General features: G+C 39.7%; 1 protein-coding gene and 1 long non-coding RNA gene across 2 annotated transcripts; one reads left to right on the top strand and one right to left on the bottom strand.

Annotated features, from left to right (window-relative positions):
* Nucleotides 1–4,967: 4,967 nt before the first annotated feature.
* On the top strand, nucleotides 4,968–8,809 carry LOC147336168 (uncharacterized). The gene is made up of 2 exons (XR_015128633.1): nucleotides 4,968–6,552; nucleotides 6,661–8,809. It is a non-coding gene; the product is annotated as an uncharacterized LOC147336168 (long non-coding RNA).
* Nucleotides 8,810–10,903: 2,094 nt separating this feature from the next.
* Nucleotides 10,904–11,839, bottom strand: LOC147336167 (TRAF-interacting protein with FHA domain-containing protein A-like). The gene has a single exon (XM_086287658.1). The coding sequence runs from the start codon at nucleotides 11,837–11,839 to the stop codon at nucleotides 11,327–11,329; it is 513 nt and encodes a 170-aa protein (XP_086143784.1). The 3' UTR covers nucleotides 10,904–11,326.
* Nucleotides 11,840–13,326: the final 1,487 nt, after the last annotated feature.

The raw sequence follows: 13,326 nt of genomic DNA, 5'->3' as shown, positions 1-13,326 counted from the left end.
CACCTGTTCACCCCGCCTCTGCGCTGCCCCGGGAGCTCACTGCATCACCCCTCCTCTGCAGCCGACCAGAGACCACACCCACGCCACACATATTAATAGTCATTTGCTTCTTGTTGCAGAAATATACATCCACAGTCTGCAATTTTTTTAAAATAAGTATATACTGGTGTATTCTATATATACTACCCAGTGTCACATCTTCTTATAAATGTATTTTTTTCTTATCTTGTAAATTAATGGACCTTCTTTTATTTTTTTTAAATATTATTTTAAACTTTGTGTGATTGTACAGCATACAGCCCACACAAAGCTTTAACGACTGGCTTTCACATGTAAACAGCGCTCCACGTAGCACTTAGCTAGATGGCAGCGTCCAGTGTTTCTGTTTCAGTCATTTAAACATACTGATATCCAGATAAGTGATATACCTTCCACAGAATAGCAGCCCATGACTACATGGTTTCCCTAATGGGAAGATACAGGAAGAGCCGACTGTCTCCAGTACTCTCTTAGCATTACCCATACTAAGTCTTTAGCTTGATCGACGCTCTGGCTCACCTCTACAGCTGCCTTGCCATCCTTAAGTTGCCTTGTTTGTTGAGCAGTACATGTAGGCCAGATATTGTCCCGTTTCTTTTTCCAAGAATGGCAGAAATCCTGTTTACTCCGCAGGTAAATCAGTTCTTTCTCATCATTTATCCTGTTAGCAGTCGGACGTACCGCCCACGGTACATTGGATGGTTTAGGGGACTAATTGGTTACGTACAAAAACTTATCAAAAAAGAAGCTAAACATGTTATATATATTTGGAAAGCTGAGATTCTCGTGATTCGAACGATGTAAAGCATTTCAAGATAGAATCAACATAGCAGGTACAATTAGTGTTTATGTCAGGCTGCCAACATCGAAAAAAAACAATAACAATAAGGTCTGTACTCACATATAAAGCACCTGTTAGTCCACTGGTTCATAATATTCCAACAAAAACGGTGTAGTTAGACTGCCAAGAGTCCAGGCAATCCAAATCAGTCCAATATTTAGTCTCTGAGACATTTATATGTTGATAAACATCCACTGAATGTAATAGTATTGTTTCAAAGTAGCCGGCGAATAATCCTATTTTCGGTGCTTCCTGAAGCATTAGCAGCTCTTGACATGTAAATATTCCGGGTATTTTGATCTCAAAATGGCCGCTGACCTCTGCACTTTCGATTGACACCTCATTTGAACCAATGGGTGCTTCACACAGGTGTGAACAAGCAGCGATAGCCAAACACAGCTGGTGGTCAGCGGTCTGGCCAGCCCCCCTTTGATGGGCAGTAACTTCTTCCAATTGTGGCAGAGTGTCAAAATGATTGGCGTATCAGATAGCCAATGATCTTTAAAGAAGATTGATATGCAGCTTAAGGGGGAGGACACTTGTTTTTCCCCTTTTATTTGCATGCGCAAAAGGTTTTTGTCACTCGTGCGCTTTTGCGTAAACTTTCATAGCGACGACAGCGTCTGTGTTCATACAGCATTTTGAGAGAACTTGCGACCAAAGGAGCTTTGTAAGTACAAAATGGCAAAGAGGAAAACTTACTTCTCACTGGAAGAAGTCCTCGAACAATGCACTCGGCGTGACAGTGATCAGTCGGAGGAAGATATTTCCGAAGAAGACAGTGATGTTTCCTTTGTTGACTCGGTAGCAGAGGATATTTTTTTGGATGGAGGAGACGCTACTCTCGACATGTAAGTGTTTATTATATCATACAATGATATTACTGTTTGTATGTGTGCCTTTGTGTGTGTGTGCGCCTTTGTGTGTGTGCGTGCCTGCTCCTCTGTGTGTTTGATGCGTTTTTACTAACTCCTGCTGTGTTTATATTGTTTGTTTGTGTGTGTGTAACCTTATTTATAAATATGTGTGTAGAACTTACCATGCAATATTTATATACTGAACTTGTTATTTTCCTATTAACAAAAATGGTAACCTACATATTCTTTTCACAGGGTTGAAGTTGTCCTCTTTCATGTTCTATCAGATGGTATTAGACAAAATTACACGGCCAGTTGAGGATACTGATGAAGATGAAGAATTTGATGTTGAGTCCAGAATTGCTGCATCACTGGTTTTCTATGGATGTTCATTGAAACCGGTATAGGCAACTTTTTAAACAAAGCTATTGCTCATATTGCAAATGCTTGTTAATAAAACACTTAAAGTTATAGAATGCATGAAAATTATAGTTTAACGGTGTAGTTCCTTTGAAGTATTATGAACAATGAACTAAATGCTTCTTCCTGAACTGAACGTGGAGATCTCTGGGGAGACCTTTCCTACAGCCTCCACGTGCTTTAAAACTCTGAAGCTGCCAGCTCATTTCCAAATGTACAAAGATTTTGAGGACGCAATTATTTCTATTTTTATTTTTTATTTTTTTACACATTTACAAACAGCAGATTCACATTTTTATTCAAAATGTATCTTTCGTTTAGAGAAAGTTATCAGTTTTGCATCTCCAGCCATCATGTTTATTTTCTGTTAAAGGTAGTTTCATTTACAACAAACCGAAGATTATAATGTAATATTAAAAAAAAAGCTTAACTATGTGACAAACGTGATGACGGGCTTTAAGAAATGGGCTTTAAAATTATTTTTAATTCATCTCCTCTGTCTTTGCCTGCCTGGGCAGGGCTCATTTTGGGCTCTCGCCTCTGGCCCACACACCTGCCCTGGTTGCCAAACCTGCTGCTGATCTACCTGATTGCTATTTAAGATGGCTGTTCTGTGCTTCTAGTTGCTGGATCGTTGAATAACCTGTGTTAGTTAGTCCAGCAACCAATAGCTGAACCTGTGTGTTTTCTCTAGCCTGGTTCTGATTAATCATTTCTTGTAAATAGATTATTAGGTGTTCCCATGCAGAAAGAGTGGAGAGTTTTCTGGAGAGCTTCATATGTGTGGACCTTTCCCCATATCCCTCTCATGGACCCTCCTTGCGCATTGCATATATTGCACTAGGTAAACATTATAAATAAATCACAGTCTCTTTGCAAAAGGATTCCTGGTCTGCGCGTGAGTCCTTCTGAAACCTGTGACAGTGCATCTCTGTTTGTTTTAACATGCTAAATAAAAAGCCTGGTCAGTCTCCTGTGATTCTTGACAGGACTTGGACTGTCTCCAGGTATGATCCATTTGCATCTGTTAAAGAAACTCCTGGAACTGGCAAAGCAGCGAGCTCTTTATCTGATAGCTCACAGGTCAGCTGAATCTCAGGTACTGATATTTTAAAGTTTTAAATAATATGGCGTCCAGTTATTTAAATGAACTCCTCAACATGTATGACCCCAAAAGAGCACTGAGATAGTCTTGATTGAAGTATAGAATAGAAGAGATCATGTCTTCGCTGTAGCAGCATCCAGACTCTGGAATAATCTGCTAGAGGAGATTCGTACTTCAGAGTCTATTCAGTCTTTTAAATCGCTTTTTTATTTTGACTTTTAATTAGAGTTCAGTATGAGTACCATCAGGCCCGTTTTGTTTGTTATGTTTATTGTTAATACAGTGCCTTCTCATTTATCTGTATTTGTTTCCAATTTATCTATATTTGTTTCTCTATTGTTTTCTCTTGTTTTTAACCAATTGTGAAGCACTTTGCTCAACTCTTTTAATACTATATGTTCCCAAATACATATTGTAAAACAGTACAATTCTGCTACATGTACATGCACCAAAGGAAACCTTCACAGCTCAGAAAATCTTGGAGAGCTTAGGTTTGGATCTAAACTAAGATCAATATGTAGCTATTTTTTTTGCCTATGAGTAGACAATTTTAATAATTTTGTTAAAAAGCTGTTCTTTAATCATACACTCAGTAACCCAAGAGTTATTAAGAAAGATTAGGGTAGTCAAACACTGATAGAATCATATATCATATCAAACTGACTAACTGACAAGGTTAGTGGTGTTGCCACAACACCTCATTTTCTTGCCACATGTATCGCAAACTGCGTCTTGGCTGTTTGTGGAGGTACAATACGTCCACACATGACTCTGTTTACGCTCAGCCATTGTTGTGAATGCGCGCACGCCAAAAGGGCTGCGACACATTTATACAGCCATATTTCGCACATGACTGTGAAACGCGGAAGAGGAAGTAGTTCCTTCCAAGTTAGACAATCCGAATGAGTTTCTTTCCACTGATCCCGTTAATGATAAACTAGAAATTTACCCCAAATTACTAAAATATTGGTATTTTAATAACTGGTATCGGAGGAATCAATATCGATCCGCAAACCACTAATCCTGGAACAGCGGCACACTCACAGACCAGGGCACCCACCTTTTGACATACCGAGTGCCGTTCTATAACATCATGTTCTCTGTAGATTAACGGTGAGAGAAATAGTGGCGAGGTTCAGTGTCTGAAAGGACAATCAGGAGGCGTATGGAACAAAGCAGCTTAAGGTATTTACAGCTTAAGTCATGACTTTTATCCAGTGTGTTACTAAAGCTCTTCAGATCAGATCTTCATTTCACTGGTAGATCAGGGAACACCTCAGCCAGACAATGAAATCCATCTTTATGCCTTGCACCTAGTCTTCCTTCCAGAGATGCAGAACAACCTCGACTCTTTCAGAGATGCATGGAACAGTCATCAATCACCACAGCAACTCTGGGTAAGCTACAGAGACCCATGGAGGATCCTTCAGAGGTTATTTCCCTTAAAAGATCCTGGGGACATTTTCTGCCATTTGCTTTTTTAATGTTAAACCATTTTCACTGTGTTTGTGTTGAGTGGAATATAGACAAATTTGCTAAAGGATATATATATATATATATATATATATATATATATATTTTTTTTTTTTTTTTTTTTTTTTAATTTTAGAATTGTGGCCTCGGTCCATTAAATTAGCCTAAAATGGCTAAGCTACACAAAAACTTAAACTATTGATCCTAGGGACAAAAACTGCCCCACTGAGAACCATTAAAAACACAATTTTCCATTCCACATTTATTATAACATCAACTAATCCACTCCTTTATGTTAGGATTTCATTTTGGACTACTGGCCTTAAATTTCTGCAATGGTTTATGTGTCACTATCAATACTGGATAACGGCATGTGTGTTTAATAAAAAAAAGAAAAGAAAAAAAAAGGGTCTTTTTGCCCCCCCAAAAAGTATGTCTGTATCTAACTTCAAAGAGAAAAGACTTTTGGATTTAGACACTTTTTTCTATTGTCCACACTGCAATACAAACAAATTAAATATAAAAGCAAGAACCAAAACCAAATTAGATTTTATTTTGTCTTGAAGCTCTGCTCAGGTGCACTGCAGCCGAGGTTATAAGAATGAGTCATAGCGCGGGAGTAGTCATTTCCACGATGGCAAAATACTACAGCACAGAGGAAGTTGTTGACATGCTCATGCACTGTGAGAGCAAGGATGGCTCCTCGTCACCCGCCAAGGACACGGAGGAAGCATACACACAGAGCTGCTGGAGTCCACGTCCAAATCATCTGATTTCTCTTCTGAAAATGAGAGCAAAGGGGAGATGAATGAAGAAGCAGCAGGATGGACCTCAAAAAACTGGAGAATAGTTTGGTCTCCCACAAATACGAAGACGCTCCACTATGTCCTAGCAGCCACAGGGTTTATCCCGGGACCTACTCACTATGCCGCCGCCCGAATAACTGACACAATCTCCAGCTTCGTGTTGTTCCTGACCGATGAAATCGTGCAGCATATTGTTGCCATGACCAATCTGATGGGAGACGCACAATCCAAGCCTGGCGAGATTTGGAAATGTGGACCCTCAGCCTCTGGTATGAAAAATCAGGACGGAGCATTTTCCGGGCTACGATGTCCCACAAGAGATTTAATCACATCACCAGGGCGCTGCCTTTTGATGACAAGCTCTCCTGACCCCGACACTGGGAAGACAAGTTGGCTGTCTTCCGCCAGGTATGGGATATGTGGACGTACCGCCTGGTGATGCTGTTATCCCAGAAAAAGACCTCTGTGTAAATGAGCAGCTCGTCCCATTCAGAGGCAGGTGCAGCTTCAGAGAGTACATGCTGAAAAAGCAGACAAATATGGCATAAAGATTTGGGCAGTCTGTGATTTGAAAACATCCTATGCCTGGAGGCTGCAGGTGTACACGGGCAAAGCAGCTGGCGATCGCTCTGAAGTTAACCAGGGGATGAGGGTGGTCCTGGAAATGACAGAGGGCTCCATGGACATGTCATCACCTGCAATAATTTTTTCACCTCGTTTGCACTGGCAGATGAGCTGCGCAAGAGAAACTGGCTCTAGTTGGCATAATTCGACAAAACAAAACCCGAACTTCCACCTCTTTTGCTCCCAAGCAAAAGGGAGAGCGGTCTTCTCCTCCACCTTTGCATTTACAATGACGCCCACACTCATGTCCTACATCCCCTGGGCAAGAATGTGGTCCTACTAAACACCAAACACTGCAGTCAGGACGTCAGCGATGAAGGGAAAAGAAAGCCCATCATAATACAGGACTACAACCGATGCAAAGGAGGTGTCGACAACCTTGATAAGGTAGGTGTCATTATGCATTAATTACGCACCCGTTTATTCATTCTTGCTCATATATTCTTGTGTAAAATATACATTGGTTTGATGTTTTCGGGGTTTTTTTTTTGTTAGATTGTTGGCACCTACTCATGCAGGAGGCGAACAAATTGGTGGCCACTGGCACAGTAGGAACTGTACATCAAAGAGGTGGGAGAAATGATAGTCAACCAGCACATAATGAAGAGAGGGCGCTTTCCCCACTCAGCCGTTTCAGGCATCGCTACAACTGTGCAGGGTGCTGCTGCAGGCCCCTCTCGATTCATAAAATCCAAGGGCAGGAAGCAGTGCGAGTTTTGCACTGACAAAAAAAGACGAATTGGGAACACCTGCTGCAAATGTGGGAGGTTTACCTGCAGAGACCACAGCCAGTTCATTTGAAGCGTCTGCTCCACCTGTTCTTGTTTATCTTTCAAAAATAAATGTTCTTCTGGTTCAAACTGATCTTGTATTTTTATTTACACAATGTTTTTTTAATTTTAGAACGCAACAAGGTAATAAACATTTAGTGGGGAAAAGTGAAAAACATATACCATTTAGGCTACAATTATTAAATTTACTGTGCCCCTGCAAAAAATTAATAATAATGATGTATCAAAATCAGTGTTGGTGCCAATCTTTCACCCACCTAAAGGCCTAATTATAATAACAATCAAATATTTATTGAAATGCATTTTATGGAAAATATTTAAACCTTTTGTTTTTTCTGTTAAAAAAAACTGTCATGAATGTGTGAAGGCAGGCAGGAAAGGTGGACCCGAGAGCAGAACTCACGGAGGCACAGGTGAATTACAGACTGAACAAAGAACTAACTAAACTGGAAAGCAAATAAACTCGCAGGCAGGCAAACAGAACACACAGGGTGGTATGAGGGTAAACAGACGTTCACAACGCGACAGAACAAAGGAAACACAAGGCTTATATACACAGGGAGTAATCAGGGAATGGGAAACAGGAGGGAGACACAGCTGGGAGAAATTAGGGCTAACGAGACAGGAGGCAAGTGAAACTGAACACACTGACATCAGACATGAATGTTAAATTAATATTAAAATATTAACATATAACATTTTTGCAGCAATTTTTGGGAAGTGGCTGTTTTTTTGGCCTTAAGTTATTTTTAAGGATCTTTTAATTACAGAGTACTCTTAACATACTGCTCAATTGTTGTGTTTGACAGACAGTTCAGAACTTGTCAGGTCAGCAAGACGCCTGCTAAATTTACTCACTTCTACATCTACCACTGTTCAGCCCAGTGTTCAAACTCCCCAAGAGCCTCCCAGGTTTTGTGAAACTAGACGCAAGCAACATATGCACAGATTAACAAAAAAACCTTTGAATCATTTGACATGTGTGTTACTTTTGTACTATATAAATTAATTAGCATAAAACAATGAGATGCTTCTTCTGAATATTGTGTCATTCTAGCAGAATATTGTGTCAGGAGAGATGGTACACATATTTAAAATATGCTCTAAATTGCTAGGAATAAAAATAGCTACTTAACCTGACTAATAATTTGTGTTAAAAGAAATGGTTGCAGGCTTGGAGCAACGGTCATTGAGAGTGACCAGACTGCGAAGGCTCCCAAATATTCCTTGCTGGATCTTGATCGACTGTCGTCTGCCTGTCTGCAGTTTGCTAATGATGATAGGGACAAGTGAGAGGGCAGCTGGGGCAGGGGGCAGTGGGGTTAAATAAGAACAGTGGTGCTTTGGTTTGTGTCATTCCATCGCTCATAGATGGCTAATACTGGATCACTTATTTATTTGGGTTCTCTCTTATCTATTTTAGGGAAATCTGAGGTTCAGAGGTGTTAGCTAGTCTGCAAAACTGTCCGGCTGTTCTTTATGTACACTGTACAGACTGTGAGCGGTACGCTTTGCTGCTGACAGATTGGATGCCAGCTGTAGGGTTTCAAATGCATCTGAATTTTAAAAAAATGATGGCAGCTTTTAGGGAAAGTCGAGGTCTTTTTAAAATTGGAAATTTGAATAATTTATTTTTACAGTTTTTTCTTTTTGATTGAATGTGAAGGATTTACCACAGAACACTACATTTGGACTTGAAGATGTGATATTTCTATATATGATAAATATAGATTTTAAACCCTTGTAAACATGAAGTTGGTTAAGTGTGTGGGAATTTCACAGTAATAATTTCTTTAATGTATTGTTAGTTTTTGGATTTTTGCAAATATCAATAAAATATTTAAAAACAACAACATGGACTCTGTTAACTTACATGCTGTGTGTCTAGTTACTTGGCTGGTTGCCATTTGAGTCACTGTTTTCACTGCATTGTTTTAGTTCTGTTTGCTACTGCACATTGGCCCTGTCCAAATTTATTTGTCTTCAAACACGTGCACAAGAAGCAATTTCTTAACATCCTGGTTTTTAACTGGACAGTAGCAGAGCTATGATACCTCATGGGAAGAGCTCTTTGCTCAATTTTATATGGGAAAGTAAATCTAACATAGATTTTATACTACAAAACTAAATTCAGGCTTTTTGTCATGGAATGGGGAAACACTTTTTTTTCTGTCCCATAACCAAAATCAGTTAAAAATAAGGATTTCAATTTTGCTATAAAAAATTACACTTTAGGACAGTTTGTGTACATTAATTCCTACTTTTGATATAAATAAGTGCACAACTAACTTCATGTGGCAGGATTGGGTGTAAATTGATCCGTTTAAAAAGTTGTTTCACTATGCCAGCAAACCTTAGTGGGTGATGTTTGCTGTCAGGACAAGGCTTTAGGTTACCATTAACCCTTTCAGCAACAATATTAATATTTTAGTGAGCATTTCTGGCAAAGTTCCTGAAGGCAAACTTATGTTGTGTGATGTTATGTATAGTAAGTGTTCAGAGCAGTAACAGCGTCCTGATACTTCCCCATCTTGACTAATAAATTCCAAACAGCGGTAAAACAATATCTGCAGAAAGTTGCAATGAGACAATAAATACTCTTCTATCACCAGAGTGTGGAAGCTGCATTCAATAGTCACTGAGTAACCAGAAACTTCAAACTCATCAGAGGATGTTTCCCTGTTGTAAACCTGACACAAGTGACGCAGTGATGGGGAGAAAGAGCCCTCCAACTTGGTCTTAATCATATTGTGTATTTAGGTTTGATTCTTATTAATTTAACTCCTCATCTTAATGAAGTTAAGGTATTTTTAAAAACATATAATGCTGTATAGAGCAGCATAGTACATATATATCTTAAAAAGTGACTTTAACTTTTAGTTTCTATATATGTATATAGTGTGTGTGTGTGTGTGTGTGTGTAACACTGATTTTCCCAGTAGAACACAAAGGAGAATCATAGTAAAACTGAAAGTAAAATATCAAGTTTAGCCAAAGAATGAGAAACATAATTTTATCTGCTTTTTCTGGGAAATGTCATTTAGTCATAGGCGTGCTGGAGCATCTCCACCTCATCTCATGTAGCACGAGATAAGATAACAATCTGATACAGCTTCAGCAGAGTTCCCCCTTTGTAAATTCAGTAATGTAGGAACATGAACCTTTAGGTTGGACTTTGCTCTACGACAATGAGAACTAGTTTTTGGACCTGACCCAGAGGTAACAGATGACCCATGTGTCTCTATGGCTGGCTTACCTAATTCAAATTATATTTTCTCACTATGGCAACAAAAATGTTGTTTTTGTCTGAACCTGCCATACTGGCTAGTAATGATGCAACAACAGTAGCCTACATTCCCCAAAGTATTTTTTCTGTTTTGACCTTCCTTGATATGTTTCACCAAACACCAAGCATACCGGCACACACACACTGAAACTGGAAACTAGCCAGCTGACACACAAAGTTGATGCTGAAGGCAGACGGTCTAAAGAGAGCATTTTGGCCAAGCTGAAGCTGAAACAGGCTTTGTGAAGCTTACAGAAATATGTGCAAGAGCAAAATGAAAGGTGAAGTGAACTGTTCTGCAGTAACATTAGGATGCATTTTGCTTCATTTCAAGCCATATACTGTGGGTATTTTTCCTATTTACACTTGTGTAACCGGTGTTTGTCAGACTGAAACTAGAATGCAGTATGCTGCTTCACCAAACAATCTGATGGCTAAACAACTTCTTGTTGACACTTTGAGGAGTTTATGTGGACTTATCTGAGACTTTTGCAGTACCTGCAGCTACGGATGTCATTTTTATTTCCTTGCATGGCCCTGAGCTGGAAAACCATGTTGTAACTGTTACACTGAAGACACACAAAGGAAATTAGAATTATAAATTATATTTAATTATATTCATCTGACAAAATGTCAGAACGCTGTGTCTGAAACTATTCGGGTTTGCACTTTGTCGTGTATGTAGATCACTTTATAACTGTAGCTGTTTTATCTGATCTCTTGATAAACCTGTCTCAATAAGCCAAATTGGTTTGTGTTCAAGGTAAAGGCCTCTATAAACCATTTCCATAAACTCAAAGTGTGTATAATTGGCAGTCACATCAAACATTATCTAAAACCATGTGCAGAAAAACAGTTTAATTTCTTACACTGAAAATATAGAAACAAGTTGCTTTAAGGTTCTAAAACATTTGCATTTAAAACGCTTTAAATGTAGCTGTAATCATATTATGATAAGAGTTTTTTAATATCTACAGGGTACAAAGAGGGCAGATTTGTCTCAGCCAGCTTGAACTCTAATGTAACAACACCACAGCAATTTGCCTGTAAGTTCGCTAAGTCATTAACATAAACAATATACATGTCAGTAAGGATAGTGCATCTCATCACTCTCCAGAGGGTTGCGTACACTGAGCTCAGCTGAGAAGTTGTTCATCATACTCATGGGTGTCTCTCTGGAAGGAGGTGCTGCCAGCACCTCAAACTCTACCTCAAAGTTGGCCTTGGTTTCACCAGACTCGCGGATGATCAGGATCTCATACTCTCCGAACCGGATCAGAGCTTTGTATGGCAGATCCATCCTCTCCAGGTATCCCAGTGCTGAGGTGTTCACAGACAGTTTCCCCCTCTGGCTCAGATTCTGGATGGTAAACAGCATCTCTGAGCTCTGGGGAATGTGGTAGGCGTAGAGCGCCAGCTGCTTACGGGACACCCGGGGATCAAGCAGGACGTAGGCACAGGTTTCGGTGTCACGGCCCAGCCTGAGAGGGTCGTCGGCAGTGTGTCTTCTTCTGGCTCCCAGAGGAAGACGACCATAAAAGCCCTTACAGCTCTGCTGAGGATGGTAAAGCTTGATTTGGAGGCAAGGCAAAAACATAATCTTAGGTAAGAATGTGACTTAGTTTTCAAATTGTAGAAGATTGCTGCTTTTAACCGGTAAAATGGAAAACAAGAAATGCAAAGTATCTCAGTAAGAAGATTCAACTAACTGTGCTGTCGCCGCCAGAGAAAAATATGAATGAGTCTTTATGACTATACTGCTCTTTACAAGCGGCTGTCTTTGTTTCAAGGAAGTTTCCTCATTGGCTCTGCAGTAACCCTGCTGGTTTCAAGTGCAAATCTGCAAATACCACAAAGACTGTTCTGGATGAAGTAAAGTTCACGTTATTGGAAAAGAAAAAAAAAGTTTATTTGATTTGATTTTGTTAACAGTGTAGAATTTAGGGTAGGTGTCTGTAAGACAAGTCAGGAAAATAGAATTTCCCTGAAAAAACGTGTTTAGTGAAGAAATACTTAAGAGAGGACTCTGTGACTGCATGGCTACTATTGACACAGTATATTCTCATAGCTTGGTGAGTAGTCTAACACACACTCTGTGGATGAGCGTATGAATGTCACACTACACTGGTGAAATCTCCACCTGGAGTCCATGGACGAACCTTAAAGTTGACATTAAGGCACAGCATCTGTTTCACAGTATCTAAAACTAGAGCGGGAAGAAGGAACTCTGCAATATTCAACTGTTACACATTAACTAATCCTCTGCCACGATATGAGTCAAGCAGAGAAAAGCTAATGTTAATAAATGTCGGAGAGGTGGATATGACCAAACATGTACAAACCATTTCATACCACAGCTTATGAAGTCACTTACTTAAGGGCCACGGTATGATACAGGAAGTTTGTTTAAGGCTGTTCAGACAGAAAATAGTGCAGTATTATAATTTTTAACTGTACTGGGCATATTGAATAGAAAGTAGATTATATGTACCATAGAGTTATTAGTTATCATTGGCTTGAAAGGTCTAAAGTACTGGTTTACTTTTCTTTAAATTAACCAGTCCTTCAGTAGATCAATGCGCCCTCCTATACACAGGGTGGCGCTGTGTTTGTCATAGAATCTAGCTTGTATCGTGGCAGGCAGGCAAAAAAGCACCGGAAGTCGGTAAAAGGAAACGTCTCCACGGGTTTTAAATCGCTGTGGCGGCTAAAAGTAGCAGGGCATGTATATCGTCTTGTCACGATATTTACAATTGGTCGCATTTTAAAAGCTGGATAGTTCCTAACCTCAGTGTTTTTCCGCCGCTTTTCACCTCTGCAGCGCTGTTGAGTGTTAGCTTAGCTTTGCTTGCTAGCGGACTGTTTTAAGACGCTTGTACGCTTTCAAAGTGTATTTACCACGCTGTAGATTTGGGTTCACAGCTATAACTAGTCACCCATCAAAGCCAGAGCTGTCCAAAAATGCTGCTCTCCCCTCTGTTTCACAAGCTCCATCTTTGTCATCTGATCACAACTACCTCCCCAGAAAAGCTTTCAGATGCAGTACCTGCTTGTGGCCACAAGAGTGCAGTAATTTACAAGACA

Source organism: Aulonocara sp. 'chitande type north' Nkhata Bay, linkage group LG3 (genome assembly GCF_057382095.1).
Source record: "Aulonocara sp. 'chitande type north' Nkhata Bay isolate Kocher_YH1m ecotype deep benthic linkage group LG3, A_spYH_male_GT1.1, whole genome shotgun sequence".
Classification (NCBI taxonomy): domain Eukaryota; kingdom Metazoa; phylum Chordata; class Actinopteri; order Cichliformes; family Cichlidae; genus Aulonocara; species Aulonocara sp. 'chitande type north' Nkhata Bay.
The sequence above is the reverse complement of the archived record's forward strand: the minus strand, read 5'-3'. Positions and strand labels throughout refer to the sequence as shown.

Bases quoted from the DNA above. Each gene is read 5' to 3' on its own strand.
- LOC147336167 (XM_086287658.1), bottom strand. From the start codon at position 11,839: ATGTTTTTGCCTTGCCTCCAAATCAAGCTTTACCATCCTCAGCAGAGC.